Raw genomic sequence first — 17,016 nt, 5'->3', positions numbered from 1 at the left:
ATCTGCATTTATTAAGGGATCTGGAAAGAGCGTTTGGACAGTATTTTTTGTGGGACATAAGAGCACATCAGACATATCGAATTGCATGAATACGGAGAATGTCTTTCTGATATCAAATAATTTTCATTTTTTTAAATTCATGGTATAATACAAATTTTATGACAAATTATTAAAATTTGATATTTTTCACATTTTTGATATATGAGCAGTCCTCGAAGTAAATTTCATATCTAATTAATGATATATTCTTAAAGTGTATGTAGCTGGGAGGAAAAGGCGACAATCAAATGAAAATTTTGACCTTTCATATTGAAGATATGGATTTTTTCCCCAAAAAGACCTAATTTTTTTTGGTGTTTTGGGAAAAAAAATCCATATCTTCAATTTTAATCATTGCCATAAAATGTGTATTACATTGCAATTTCAAAAATCTAAATTATTTGATATTTTAGAAGGATATTCTTCGTATTCAGAATCCAATTCGATATGTCTGATGTGCTCTAATGTCCCACAATAAATACTGTCCACAAACATTCATAACCCATAACATATTTCATACAATGTACACAATTCAAAAATATCAATTTTAAATCATTTGCCATAAAATGTGTATTATACCGCAAATTTCTAAGAATCAAAATTATTTGATATCAGAAGGACATTCTTCGTATTCAGAATGCAATTCGATATGTCTGATGTGCTCTCAAGTCCTACAAAAAATACTGTCCAACCGTTCATAGCACACCCCTTACATTGTAAGTAATCTAGTGGCTAATTTGATTGAATCTGATAAACATAGTACTGAGGAAAGGTACAGGTTCATACCTGGAATCACAAGCATGAGTGTCTATGCTCTGTTAATTAGGGACCGATTGTTATTTACGGGGATGGGCATTTTGGAAAAATATCGACAAATAAAATTCCGTTCCCCCCTTGCGATGAGGGGGAGGCTGGTACCCACTCATCATGGACCCTCGGTACACAAGGGGCCTTGGCGAAAAAAATTGTGCTAAACAATAGACAATTTTGGGTACACTGCTTGTGCATGGTGAAGAAACAGAAACAAAGCATATGTTGGCCCAACCTGTTTACGTTGCCTCATTTGTTAATAATAGCATATAAATGTGTATCAAAATTTCTTTGCTCTGAACCACCCCCTCCCAGTGCCTTTTAGATTCTTGAGTGCACTGTGCAATAAAAATTGGGGTTAACAATTCATAGCAATTCATTGACAGCCTCATCATGTTGTTCTTGGACTTCTTCCGCTTCAGGCTCCCCCTCCTCTTCCTCCTTGACTTGCATTATCTCCTTATGGCACAAAGGACAGGAATCCTGTACATAAAGCCACTTACGTAAACACAATGCATGAAACAAGTGCCCGCATGGTGTGATGCGCGCCGTCAACAACTCCTGATAACAGATAGCGCACACGTCATTATGATCACCCAGATCTGTTGTGCTTGCTTCTGGCAACATGTTGATCTTCTTAACAGCCATTCGACGATTCTTAAACTTCTTCCATCCGTCTTTACCGAGTTGAAATATGTTGAAGTAGGCGTGAATTCCGATCATGACGCCGCGGATGATCCCGCCGGATTCCATAAATAGAATCCACAATCCGTTACCTAACAAGAATATGCCGACTATAAACTCGACTGTGCTACCAACGGCTTTGATGTAGTACACGTAATCGTCCAGGTCTTCCCAGAATGTGTCGCTATGCGTATCGATTAAAAACAACACATATATTATGAACGTAATGATGACTTTTACAACTAGCTCCATACAGAATGAAAAAAAAGAAAAAAGCCATGTTCCCATTGGTGCAGTCGACCATAGGTATCGACAAGTGAGAAGGGAAAAAGATTAAAATTGCACACATGGTCAGGGCGCGGGCATGACGTGATATGGATGTCGTGTGTGAAGTACTAAGCGACATCATGACTTGGTTAACCATACCATGAAAGAAATGTAACAGTGCTGTAGTTAGTAGTATACAATTTCTATACAACCGAATAAATCGTTTGCTAGGTTCTAATCCTGCTAGTCCTGTTTGTAGGGCGAGAATAAAAAACAGCACAGCCGAAACAGGACCGATGTTGGCAACTTCGTCGGAGTTGCCGCCAAGAAACTTGTCTGTGAGCACACCTATATGATGCGTTACTGTGGCAACGACAGCGGATAGTCCTAAAACGGCTAAGGATGAATCGCAACTTGATGTTGATAAATCTGTGGAGACATTCCAATAGCTAATATCTGAAGTTGAGTTCTGACTTAAGGTGTAAGTACTGTACGCGGTGTCTTTTAATTGCAGACCAAAAGCGCAGCAACCAAAAACTCGTAAAACATTGGGTATTTCTAGCCTCACCCACTGTTCTTCTATAAAAGCTTGAATTCCAAAATGTGTTATAACATACTTGCACGTTAAATAGTACGTAAACACTTTATACCGCAACATTATAATTTTACCGAGCAAGACTAAGCCAACTTCTAAAAGCGCAGGTATGACATGTAAATACTTTGTAACTGTCATAACAGATTCTGTAGTCTCCGGCGAAGACACAAAAACTGCTTGAAGACCTAGCTTTGTGAGTACTGGTAGCATAAAAATCCAGAAATACTTGACTGTATTTGTATATGATATCGTTTTCTTAGAAGTAAACACACAGAATAAAAATGCATAAGCTGCTTGCATTAAAATGTACAGTATAAAATCCATGCTAAATACAATATCCATAGGTGAGATATGCACCTCTTCCGGATGAGCGCTAGAGAACAGGATATCCCAGTTGTTGACGCTTGATTCGTCCATTTTGGAGACAAAGATTCCGCTCCACCAATAAGATGTTTTGAGCGTGGCAAGAGTGAAGATGAAAATGAAGAAAGTGACGAGTGACATGGTCGGGAGAACAAATATTACTGCTGCACCTATAATTGCTGGAACAAAAAGAAAAGAAATGAATAGAAAAAAATGTTACATTTCCATAATTTTTAGAATTTTTTTTCAATAAAATGCTAGTTTTCATTATCAGATATATAGCACCTCATTTTAGTTTTGAGAAAAACCAATGTGAAAAAAATGAAAGAAAATCTCTACTTCATTCAGTCAGTTAAGGCCAAAAAATAAAGTTTGTGTCCAATAGCTTGTGCGCATGGCTTTCTGGGAGCTGTTTTTGTGTGTTGCTTTTTTAAATTTTATGTCAAAAATCATCAAAACCACTCCAGACAAAAAAGGAACGAAACGAAACAAGCTACAACTAATTTACGTTCAGCAGTTCAAACAAGGAGTAATTTACATGTACGTCTTTAACATATCACTGGAGTAAACAAGCCTCACAGTAACAAACAAACAAATTGTGATGGTTCCCAGTGTTTTAACACAACACTACATGAGCTCAGTCCATGACAAGGAATTTGGAAAGCAACGGCACAGGGGCAAATCCAAAATTATTCTTTCTTCAATTTTTCATCATATCTTTTCTCATTGCTCTCTATTTTTTGAAATACCAATTTAACTCAATCTTGGGGCTGTCTAGTCCAAGGCCAGTTGGCTGTTTAAGAGAAAATTGTTAAATGAGAATGCGGGTCCGTAAAAGTTCATTTTTTGCAGACAGCCTAATTTCAATTTCCAGATGGGTAAATTGTCCAAAAATTAGTTGTCTCCTATTAAAAATTCGGGGTCAGTTTTGAGCTCAGGGACTAAAGTTTGTTAGGATTATAGAAGGTGGAAATTATTCGGCTTTCTGCGAACGTCAATAAAGTCCCAACACATGCTCGCGTAAATTCACATAAGCGTGCACCAGCCACGCATTACGCAATGCACAACTAGCATAACCGTTGCGCCCAACTGCGTGCATGCCATTCTATATCAATGCACAGTGTTATATGAATTTGATTTTTTCCGCCTTGTATAATCTGAACAAACTGTAGGTACATTACATGTAGACTCTGTTTTCACCTCAAATGAAATACTTACCATAAAACAATATGATCATCGTCAGCCATGGAAATTGCTCCCCAAAATCTCCCATATGTAATGTCTGATTGAAAATCATATCGATCACAAACAGACAAGGCACTCTGAGGAAAACAGACACATAGGGTCTCATCTTTTTGGAAAGCATCTCTCGTTCCATGATTCGAGCATGAGCATGTGGGCCTAGTTGTCGTAGGTGGTGTCCGGCTATGCCTAGTCTAACATCACCTTCATCTGGTTCCATGTCTCATCAAGTTATTTGCTAACTAGTGTTTCTCATTTTTGTCACTCACAATGACGACCTAGATATGAAGAGGAGGAAATGAAAAAAATTAAGACCACAATTATCAAGCAAAGTATTCAAGCTGTATTCTTGTCTTAAATGGCCATTTCCATTTAAAATTCCTACTCCCCCTGTGGAAGATTTTGGAGATCTTAATCTTCCACAAGTGGAGTATGAATTTCAAATTGAATGAACACACTAGGCAGCTCCATTTGAATTTCATTTAAAGGAAGGGGTATGAACGTTTGGACAGTATTTATTGTGGGACATTAGAGCACATCAGACATATCGAATCGCATTCTAAATACGAAGAATGTCCTTCTGATATCAAATAATTTTGATTATTTTGAAATTCGCAATGTAATACACATTTTATGGCAAATCATTAAAAATTGATATTTTTTATATTTAACAGTACTCAAAGTAAACTTTATAAATCTGATGATTTACACTTAAAGTGTATGTAGATGGGATGAAATGCCGACGATCAATTGAACATTTTGACCTTTTCAGTATTGAAGATATGGATTTTTTCCCAAAACACCAAAAAAATTAGGTCTTTTTGGGAAAAAAATCCATATCTTCAATATGAAAGGTCAAAATTTTCAATTGATCGTCAGCTTTTCCTCCCAGCTACATACACATTAAGACTATATCATTAAATTTATAAAATTTACTTCGAGGACTGTTATATCTCAAAATGTGAAATTTGAAATATGAAAAATATCAAATTTTAATAATTTGTCATAAAATTTGTATTATATCGTGAATTTCATAAAATGAAAATTATTTGATATCAGAAAGGCATTCTTCGTATTCAGAATGCAATTTGATACGTCTGAGGTGCTCTCATGTCCCACAAAAAATACTGTCGAAACGCTCAAAACGCTCATTCCAGATCCCTTAAGGTTCAATGTTTTAGCCTTACCGTACCATACTTTAAAGGCGAGTGGCCAATCACTCGCTAACATGACATGCTAGTGAAATTTTAATTTTTAATTTGCGAAATAGGATCATTGCAAACACCAATTTGTTAAGCTTATAAATCACTCATTTTTGGGCTGAATCAACTTGCATCCAACTGGACGCAACGGGTTGATGAAATTTGTTGAACAATGCGTCCAGCAATACAATTGTGCGTCTGGACGCAAGAATTTGTGTCCAGTGGGAGCCTTGCTCTCTAGGATCATTAAATATATATACCAATATGAACCACGTCGCACTATTGACACCCTCATTTTCGTTTTCAGGGATGGCTATAATTTATTAAGCTAAATCAAATGATATAAACTTGAATGAAATTTTGGTTTTGGTGTTTTTTTTGTTTTTTGTATCCACTTTAATTAGCACATTTTCAGCATTTACTATACGTTAATTTTGTGAAAACAAAAACATGACGAGTGATGATACAAGAGGAGATCGAAAGAAATGTCTGACTTTGTAGCGTACCGGGTAATTTGTTTGAAAAATCACGGACAACTGAAATATTTGGCGGACAACCAAAAACTGTTACGGTACCGGTACCTGTTTTTTTTTTAATTCGAACCCTGTATGCATCAGACAAGCGGCTACGGGATGCAGCCCAGGTAACTTTGGTATTTTCTTGTCAACCTAACCCTAACCCCCCAATTAGATGTTGATTGACAGGATAGCGGTCAACGGATTACTGCTTACTGTGTAACAATAGGTTACCTGTCGTCCCGTAGTACACCCATCGAATGTGTGTCATCGGCCCTCAGACACACACACACACACCCCGGCATTGAGTTCTGCAGTAGCATGTTTTGTTGACATTTTTTTAATGTTTACCTTCATGACAGTTCTAATACCATCAACTGACAACTCAAATACAAAGGATATCAGTTGGCAATCTTAATGTTATGCAATCAAGTTTACAACACTTTCAGTCTTACAATGAGCAGAAAGTCACCGAGTCACGCTTGCTCGAGAACTCTAGCTTCAAATTTGCACACAAAAGTTATGCATTCGATGCTAGAGTGCGTTGCTATTGTTTTTCGGTCGGACATTTATTCTGTTAATGTTGAAATTTGGATGAAAGTTATTTCGATGAGTCAACTGTATCTATCAAAAATTAGAAACATTTCATTCCAGAGTTACGCAAGCTTAATTACAAAAAGTGTGAGGGACGGACATGCTTTTTTTACCAAATTGAAAGAAAACAAGCATGTCCGTCCCTCACACCCAACTTGTCCGTCCCTCACAATCACTTGCTATGGTAATTTACACACACTAAAAATAATCAAAGCAACATTATATTATATTAGTTAAAATAATACTGTAAGAGGCCAAGGGACAGATTTTGAGGCAATTTGAAAAAAATCAACTAATTTCAAAATGGCGTCACATTTTGTCCATCCCTCACGCAGAAAATGTCCGTCCCTAACGTAAAGTTTATGTTCCGTTTTAAAGAACCACTCAAAGTAAATTTCAGCTGTTTCTTGTATTGATATGATAGAGGCAACATTCAAATTACATATTATATGTTACAAGTGTAATTTAGACCTAAAGTAAAAAAAAAAAAAAGAAAGATGTAACTATTGCCATGGTTTATCAAATCTATTGATTTCCGTCCCTCACAAGCCAAAATGCGACATTACCACAAAAGTAAGGGAGATTGGGGTTAGTTGGAACGCGGGGTAAGTTGAAACATTGTATTTTTTTCTGACACAAAAAATTAATTTGGTAAAATACTGGCACCTAGTAATAGGTATTAGTAAGGGTAATCCCCCAAATTAGCAACAGCACTGATGCCCCACCAGTGTTGGCTTGGGAAAGGAATATCTGTTTTTTGACTTACTGACTAATTTTTATGCCCCTCAGAAAAGATGCGTTATCTCCATGCTGTTTGAAGATTCAGGGGATTACTTTTTGAGTATCATAAGCACTAGGGTGCATCAAACGCCCCTCATGTCAATGTTATTTTTTGCTTGAGTGATTTAAGTGTGCCACTTACCAAGTTAAATAAGTGCTCCAAATTTAAATTCAAATGAAGGTCGGGAAATGGGTCCTCCGCGACCTCAAAGTGTGAACGTTATTTGTAAGTATAACGGTAGAACTACAAATGAGGCAGCTATTTAGTTTTACGCACTTTTTGACATGTAAAATAAAGGCTGCCATATTGATTCTGCATTAAACAGTGTTTGTAACTAAAATGTGTCACCTTATACTTATCAAATCATAACAATCATGCTAGGATGATGTCACAGGTTAGACATGCCTTAAAATGAATAGCTGCCCCATGTATTTAAATACATAATAAATCACACATTTCTCTTATTTGCGTTAATTCACCTGCTACTATCAGAAAGTGGGCAATATAATAATCATGTTGTCATAATCTTTCAAGTCATAACTGTCACTTTCCTTTTAGAAGTTATTAGTATAGATAAAGTTCAGTTGCAGCTATACAGTTGCTTCTCCTGTGGTGGCACCTTTAACTGAAGAGAGCCAGTGGGATCATTTCTTGGGAGATGTACCACAAATGTCGTTTCATGGCTTTTAGGGCACTTGCTGCAACATCAGCATTGACATCGGAATACTTAAGCAGACTCTTGTATATGTAAGCAAGCTCTTGCTAGTAGGCTTCTCGCAGTTAAACCTGATGAAGTGATGGTCACACCAACTAATCGGTATGGTTCAGGCTTTGGCAAGCCAAAGTTCTCTGATGAGAACATCACACAGACAACAGCTTTAGCTGATTTTGCAGGCAGAGATTCGCGGTTTACTATGAACATCTTATAGATTAGCGACGAGTTCTTAACAGATGCTGTAGACACATGGCCAGAGTCCCCAGCATATCTGTCTTCCCTAAGCAATGTCAAAGCCATCAATGTGGTTAATGACGCAGCAGAACGCGGTGTGAAACTTAGTGCAGATTTCTTGGCTACAGCCCACAGTGAGAAACATTATCAGAATGTTTTGCAGGTGGTTGAACAAGATAGGAAAAAGAAACCCAATCTACGAAAGCGTCAACTGTATAGCTGCAACTGAACCTTATCTATACTAATAACTTCTAAAAAGTGACAGTTATGACTTGAAAGATTATGACAACATGATTGTTATCCGGGATTATTATATTGCCCACTTTCTGATAGTAACAGGTGAATTAACGCAAATAAGAGAAATGTATGATTTATTATGTATTGAAATACATGGGGCAGCTATTCATTTTAAGGCATGTGACATCATCCTAGCATGATTGTTATGATTTGTTAAGTATAAGGTGACACATTTTAGTTACAAACACACTGTTTAATGCAGAATCAATATGGCAGCCTTTATTTTACATGTCCAAAAGTGCGTAAAACAAAATAGCTGCCTCATTTGTAGTTCTACCGTTATACATACAAATAACGCTCAAACTTTGAGCTCATGGAGGACCCATTTCCCGACCTCCATTTGAATTTAAATTTGGAGCACTTATTTAACTTGATAAGTGGCACACTTTAATCACTCAAGCAAAAAATAACATTGACATGAGGGGCGTTTGATGCACCCTAATAAGCACTATAGTAGTAAGTCCCAGAATAATGTTAAATAAAAGTTTTATTGTATTTCTTATTTTGTGTAATGAACTTTGAAATGTAAAAATAGGCATCGGGGTTAGTTGAAACTTTTGAGGTGGGGTTAGTTGACACATGAAAATCGCATAGAAAAATATGGTTAAAAATTTGACTTTTTAAAAATTTGTAACATGTTTACCATTTCTTCAATATTGCTTTAATATGGTTAAAAAGCAATAATACAAGCAAAAAGTGCACACAGAAAGTACATTTTATAATATTTTAGGCTTCTCATATTTTGGTCCATGGTGACACTCGTCACCTTGTGTCCAAAGTATTGACCCGCTCTCCCACATATTTATTTATTCATTTTTTCACACTGATTGTATGTTAAAGGGTGCCCTTCAAGGGAAGTATAACCCTAACAACACTTTAATAATTATTTTGAAATTTTTGCAAGCCGTGTTTCAACTAACCCCACCCTACGTTTCAACTTACCCCAGGGGTGGGGTTAGTTGAAACACTTTTTTTCAAATTTTCAAATTGGATTATATGAATAATCATAAGCAGGTCCATTAAAGTTTAAGGCTGTATTTGTAGGATTTATGTATATGTTTATACTGATATGGTTAGTGTTTCTTGAAAGTAATCGGTTTGCGTTAAAAAGACGATTTTGTGAAAAATGTTCCAACTAACCCCAAGTAACACCTTTAATTCATTTGGCATAGATATTCACCTTATTAAGAGTCAAATATCCATTCAAGTTTAATTGAATGAAAATACTCCTTAACTTCTCAGTGCATCTATTTATCTATTGATTTCCGTCCCTCACGTGAGGGACGGATTCCGCTCACACTCTACAGTCAAAATGAGGGAAAACCAATATTTGATCAATAAATCAATAACTACTTGCCTTGAGTTGCTGAATTTTCAGTGCAGTAGTTGTAATCTTTGCCCCTATAATATACATATCTTACCTGTCGCAAATGCGCTATATTTTTTGAGAAAAATGCAAAAATAGGTACAAAATTGGCCAGGGGTGTAGTACCCCCTTAACACGGTGTTATGCTTCAGCGAATCCGACTAGATTTTGAATGCAATGGTCTCTAGCCTAGAATGTGAAGCTATCGGTGAGCAAATTCTTGGCTAGACTTCTCGAGCAAAGTCACGCCATTCAAGTACCAATAATTAGGTAGGCCCTATGCTAGGTGAATTCAAATTTGCCATCAAACTGCATCATTTTATATATCAAATTAAAGCCCTTGAGTAAAGAAAACCAAAACTGAAAACCTTTTCGTCATAGCACTTTCCGTAGCAAAGTTATATCTTGTCAAAGATTGACTTTCATCAAAAAGATTCTGCTAGCAAAATTCCCCAAAACAGCATTTCGGGGGTGTTTCTATATCTTAGTCTCATGATGATAGCAGCTTTTTTAATGGAACTGCTATCAAAATCCTCTAAAATTCCATGTGCAATTGTCTTATCACCATAAAAAATCATATATTTGGGTCAAGTGAAGTATAGAAAACAAATTTATGTAGGTTTCCTTGACCAGCCTGTTCTTTTAAATTTCTATGTAAAATATGTATTGTGTTCTAGGTACATGTAAGGCCCGGCAAAAAACGTGATCTCGCTTTTCACACCGTGATTCTCGCTATTAACCAACTATCTCGCTTTTTAAGAAAGTTTCCAAGCAGTGCACTTACTGTAAAAATGTTGTTTTATGCCATAAAAGTTCGTCCAACTTCGCCAAAGTGCAGAATTCAGCAGCATTGCAAGCACATGGACGAGTGGAAAAATCATGCTTTACTCAATAAAAACTGACATTTCATTTCAAATGAGTTCAAGTTTAGGCCAAATATCATTATATTTATCGAATTACTGGAATATTTTGGCTATAAAACATAATTCAAGGTCAAATTTTTGTCACTTTTTCTTCGACTCACGCCGGCAGTTCAGTGAGTCTTGTTTAGGCTAGACTACCCCGTAGTCCACTTGCCCATTGTGCATACTCTGGATATTGTATTTAAGCTTAAAACTCTGATTTAATTAATGTGTGCACAATTGATAGATTTTCACATCTGATCAGTCACCCTACTCCCTCTGTTTGTTAGCTTCCCAAGTGGACTACTGACATTGCCTTGCGGTTAAGATTTTTAACACGGGACTCTATGGAGAGTTAGGCCAATTTCTGGCCTAACTAAAATTGGCCATGATGTAATGCATCTTTAAATGGATCTGCCTTGTGAATTGTGATTGGTCGCCCATACCTCGCTATGGTTTAAATCGTCTGGGCACGCGCCATTACCATTAACTACACCGCAAACAACTGTCTGTGGTATTTGCGGCGCTTTTGTGTTGACGCTGAAAGTTAATCTCTCATCAAACATCTAGCGTGCACTTGTGGTTGATAAACAAGTATGCTTGACAGTGTGTTTTTAGAGAGCAAAGTCCAGGGGGTAAAGTTCTGCTTACAATTCAAAGTTCATAGTCAAAATTTCGGGGTTCGCTATCAATAAACTGGTAGATTCCAAAATCAGAATTGTTCAGTATTAAAGCGAGCCGTTATAATTATGCAAGATAATGTTGCATTCAATTACTTTTATTGTCACTAATCGTCTGATATTTTTAACTCTTTATGACCATTTTACATGTACTATTGAATACTTTAATTCTAATAAACATCAGTATAATTTTGAGTTCAACGAAATGGGTTCATCATGACTAATAATAACATATTTTTAATAAAATTCGACTATGGCATAGTCTATGTTTAGGCCAATGGAACTCGATTATTAGTTTCCGATTGGATGTTTGAAAACAAGGAAGAGGTCGCTATTTCATTATTCATTATTCGGTTTCTTTTCATTATCCATTATGTCAACAAAATCAATGATTTCATGAACAGCTTTCTCCAAATTTAGGTACCCACCAGTACCAAAGTATATTGTTGATGAAAGACTATCTCAAAACCAGTATTAATGCTTAGATCATCTTTACAGACATTTTGCAACAGATTGAGAAAAGATTTGAATTTGTTTTCATTAAAATGAAAAGAAATTTGCAATTTTTGTAATCACTAGAAATATGATGAGGTAATCCTTAAATTTCCATTATTTGCTACGGTACATATATCCTCTACCCCTACAACTAAGAAAAACTGTTGATTATGATCAGCAGGGGATGTCAGACATTTTGAGAGTTTCAAATTTTGATTATTTGCATTTCAATTTTCAGATAATTGACTTTTTTATGAAAATAATGGAAGTTTTTGTCAAATTGAAAAAGTGATGCGGGCGGTCAATAGGAAACTAACAATCGAGTTCCATTAGCCTTACATTCATGACAATCTAAACTTTTTTTTTTTGTATTTTCGTATTTTCGGGCGTTTTTAAAGCTTCTTACCGTGTGCCATTTTTCGGGGAAAATCTCGCTTTTCTCGCTTTTCAAAATTTTGGATCTCGTTTTTTACTTCAAAAAATTGTGTTTTTTGCCGGGCCTACATGTAGTTCTAGGCGAATTTGGTTGACTAGCAAATGTGTTAATTAAGGTTTGCCTGGCATACCTACAATAATTGATTACCTCAAGTGGCCTACATTGTACTGTAGTGACCAAATATGACCCTGTGTGATTTCCATGATATTTTGCAATAACAAAACCATGTTTTCCTTGATTTTGGTATGAAATTGGGCAAATAAAATTCAATGTCACTGAATGTTATGTCAATTTGGCAACTAAAACTGATTTGAGGTAAATTTTATCTGTTTGAAATCTGTATTGACTATTCTGAATTACTGTTATACAAACCAACTTATGGCCCATATGAACATGCTGTACTGGTTTTCAGTACCGGGTACCCTAGGAACCCATTGATTCAATCCATGGATATAGTCCCGTAGCCCAGGGCTGTCAACTCTCACGCATTGGCCGTGAGTCTCACGCATTGGGTCACTTTCTCACGGTCTCACGCCAAGGTAGTACATGTATAATCTCACGCCTAGGTAGTACATATAAATCTCACGCAAAAAGCTGGAAATGAGTAAAATCTCACGCATCGTCATGAATAATTTGTTGCTCCTACCCCCCCCCCATGATCCAAGTCGGCGCACCAAAACTGAGATGGCACTTCAGTGCAAACTTAGATAGGGCAGCACCAATAACGAAAATGTCATACCGATAAATGATGTGTCTGTTTGCCCGTTTTTCTAAGTTTGCGTTGCGAACTAATGTTTACATCCATGACAGTTCTAATACCATCATCAGACAACTCAAATACAAAGGATATCAGTTGGCAATCTTAATGTTATGCAATCGAGTTTACAACACTCTCACTCTTACAATTGTCAATGAGCAGAAAGTCACTGAGTCACGCAATTCAAATTTCAAGTGCCAATATTGATTACCTGAAGTGGCCTACTGCAAATGACCAGATATAACCTTTCTGATTTACTTGATATTTTGCAATAACAAAACCACGTTTTCCTTGATTTTGGTATGAAATTGAGCAAATAGAATTAATTGTCATGTCAATTTCATTTGGAGTTCATGGAGTTAGGGGCAACTAAAACTGATATGATGAGGTCCCGGGGGCCACTGGTCATTGACAAGAGGGTATCATGCGTGGCCACGAAGTTTCAAATAGCACCCTAAACAAGTATTTATACGAGGTCTGAAAATGCACCCCTAAACAAATATGACAAGTGCAATTTCATACCCTAAATAAGTATTGACAATATTTTTGCCCCCATTAATAGAAGCAAGTAAATCAGTCATATTTTGACTCTAAAACCCTTCATGATAACTGGGAAAACACAAATTCAAAAGTTCATAATTTTTAACCTTTATTACATTATACATTTGTCTCAAAAGACCCTAAACATTGTTCGAAATATTTACTAACGGTCAAGGGCATCCGTGAGCAAATTCGTAGCTAGTGTTTCTCGAGCAACCTAACAATGATTTATTGTACAAGGTCAAGGTATACCCTTTTTCTCAAATTTCCTTGTTTTAGATACCCTATTCACGATACGTAAGTACAGTGCCTGATCATGAAAAAAGACCCTTTTATTTTACTTGAATCTTTGGCCACGCATGATACCCCCTGGTCAATGACCAGTGGCCCCCCTGGGGATGAGGTAAGTTTTATATGTTTGGAATCTGTATTGCCTATTCTGAAGGAATTATTGCCATGTAAACAAACCATCCCTTGGCCCATATGGACATGGTGTACTGCTTTTCAGTACCCTGTTTTCCATGAGTGACTGTAGGAACCCATGGATTCGATAGGTAAGCTTACCGTGGTTTGCATTGAGACACATAATTTAATTATACACCGTCATTTCGAGCACTTCTATAGGTTTATGTCAGTTGAAACTGCAGCTAATTGCAGCTTAAATATCCAGTTAACCATCGATTTACTAAAATGAAAACATCAGGTTTCTCGAAATAATTCGAAAGGCTGAGTTTTGGTATAAATCTGCAAATTCCAGGCCTCCAGCCGGCGAAGTCGAGAGTCTGAGGGTCGCGATAGTGTCACTTCCGGGTCCCTGACTGAAGCAATACTTCCGGGTTGGTCGAAAGAAAAAAAAAAAAAAAAAAAAGCTGGGTAGGCCTATAGTCAGGGCAGAGTTACAAATCTTTTTCTTAGTTAGACTTGAAAATTGTTTGATTGACCCGACCGACCCTAAAAAAGGCCAGACCCTGAAAAATTGTTTGATTGGCGTATTAAACCCGACCGACCCTAAAAAAGGCCAGACCCTGACTTTTTTTAAAGTTAAAAAGCAAAAAAAAAAAAAAAAATCATTCATGAAAACATTTTTGATACTATTTCTGCTTCGCTTTTAGATGCAGAGAAGGTTTCAAAACATGCCTACTCAACTCTTAGGAACCAAGCCACTGTTGAAGCTGAAAACAAATGGGGTGATTGCCTCGATGTGTTTGATGAAATTGAATGGAACTGTGTGCATAGTAGCAATTTTAAATGTAGGCCTACTATTGAAACCCAGTTACGATCTTTTTATTTTAAAGTTTTTCATAGGGCAATTTGTACAAATAATTTTCTTCACAGAATTGGTAGGGTGGATTCACCCAATTGTTACTTTTGTAATGAATTGCCCGAAACAATTTTGCATTTATTTTGTGAATGCAAGAATGTGTCTCCCATGTGGGATGAACTATGTTTTATATCAACAGTGTCACTGGGGATTCTTTTACATTTTCCAAATTTGATAAAATGTTTGGTATCAGGGATACCTCAGAACATGACCTGTGTATTAATTTCCTTTTTCTGTGCCTTAAATTTTACATTCATAAGTGCAGATTTAAACAGACTAACCTTAGTTTCAATGCTTTTCTGAATATGGTCAAATTGAAGCAGAAAATTGAGTATAAAATTGCTGAAAGTAAAGGTAAACTGCGGCTCCATTTCAAAAAATGGACCATTGCGGATCTTGAAGCATCTTAAATTGTTGTCCTTTTCTTTTACATTACATTACATTACATACAAGGCATTTATAGGGCGCCATTTCATAAAGACCACGGCGCCAAGATGGAACACAAAATATTTGAAAGGCAAAATAAAACAGCAAAACTGAAACAAAGCCACCAGATTATTGTGGGAACAGGAAGGTTTTGAGACCTTTTTTGAAACTTGGCAGAGAAACAGCAGCACGGAGTTCAGATGGAAGTGAGTTCCAGAGTGCAGGTGCGGTGAGAGAAAAACTCTTGTCGAAAGCTGATTGCAGGCCTTTAGGGTTGAATTTTGGTATAGAGAGACGTGTAGTGTCTGTTGCAGAACGCAAGCCGAGACGAGTTTGGTTGTACAGTGAAATTGATTCAGTGAGATAATTTGGTCCATATCCATGCAGACATTTGAACACATAGAGCATGATCTTATATAAAATTCTCTGCTTCACAGGGAGCCAATGAAGTTCTTGCAAATACTGGCTGGCATGGTCATACTTAGAAGCAGAGAAAATTAATTTTGCACTCCAGTTCTGCAAGCATTGTAATTTCATGATGTAAGTTGCATTAGTTCCTGCTAATAGTACATTCCCATAGTCTAGACGTGACAGCACAAGAGATCGAACAACATGGGTGCATGTTTCATTATCAAGAAAACGACGGATCCGAGTAATATTGCGTAAGTGATATGTGATGTTCTTTTTCTTCAATTATTTTAAACTGATTATGGCAGGATCAAGATGGGTGTAACCAAGTAATGTGTGCACTTGTTAGACACAAGACTGGTGCTTGTGTTTTGTTTGTAAGAGTGAATGTTCTCTTTGTCCATCGTCTTTGTCTCTTTTGTGATTGTCCTTTGTACCTGTTCTTAAAAATTTTGACTATAATATTATGTTTTGATTCATGATCGTTGGGAACTGGTGGCCCATTGTGTATGTTTTTTCTCCCTCCACCAGTTCCAAGAACAGGGAATAAAAAACTTCAAAAAAAAAAAAAAAAAAAAAGAAGAAGAAGAAGAAAATATTAATTTATTTTAGGCCTACCGTGAAATAAAGAAGATAAATAGTTCCAAGACGTTCAAAGTTTTAAACGCAATTTACAGCTTTAAAACTAATAAGTTAAAATAAATAAAAATCCCTACCTACACTGAAAACATAAGTTAGTCAAAAAAAGGGTCTTATTTAACTAATTAAAAATTAGTCATACAAGATATACATGTAATTCTTTTATTCAAGAGTACTGAAATTATGTATTTATAATGCTAAAAGAACAGTAATATCATTTCACATTAATTTACATCATTTCAACATATTTTTTTGACTTATAACATTCAATTTGTAAAGAATAACAAATTGCATGACTAATGACGAATTTATGACTTCACAATTTATCACAATTTAATTAGTCATTTATGTGCATTACTAATTGATTACTAATTGAATGACTAATTAAATGACTAATTATTTGTTGGAAAAAAACTCTGCAAATTAGGTCAAAATTCTTCCACAAGCCATATCTTCAAACATCATAGCTAACCAAGATTTTTTGCAGACTATCGACCCAATTTGGTGTACCTTGCTCGTTTTCCTTCCCGACCCAATGAATGTTTATACTAATGAATCACTGAAAATGTGATCAGCCGTCGATAGGTAGGCTACACACGCCATTACCTGATTGATTCTGTACTAAAAATACGCTCGCCGCTAATGCGTTTTCTATAGAATAAGACAATTCAAATACGAGTTTGAGGAGACATGTAGAAATTATAGTTT

The 17,016-nt window shown here is 36.2% G+C and overlaps 1 protein-coding gene across 1 annotated transcript; it reads right to left on the bottom strand.

Moving 5' to 3' along the window:
• Positions 1-951: 951 nt before the first annotated feature.
• LOC140162724 (E3 ubiquitin-protein ligase RNF139-like) lies at positions 952-14,293 on the bottom strand. Its single transcript, XM_072186010.1, is given in 4 exon segments — positions 952-1,855; positions 1,857-2,937; positions 3,977-4,278; positions 14,079-14,293. Coding segments are annotated over 3 exon segments (1,965 nt in total). The 5' UTR covers positions 4,221-4,278; positions 14,079-14,293; the 3' UTR covers positions 952-1,215.
• Between the last annotated feature and the right edge of the window lie 2,723 nt (positions 14,294-17,016).

Source organism: Amphiura filiformis, chromosome 10 (genome assembly GCF_039555335.1).
Source record: "Amphiura filiformis chromosome 10, Afil_fr2py, whole genome shotgun sequence".
NCBI classification, from domain to species: domain Eukaryota; kingdom Metazoa; phylum Echinodermata; class Ophiuroidea; order Amphilepidida; family Amphiuridae; genus Amphiura; species Amphiura filiformis.
The sequence above is the reverse complement of the archived record's forward strand: the minus strand, read 5'-3'. Positions and strand labels throughout refer to the sequence as shown.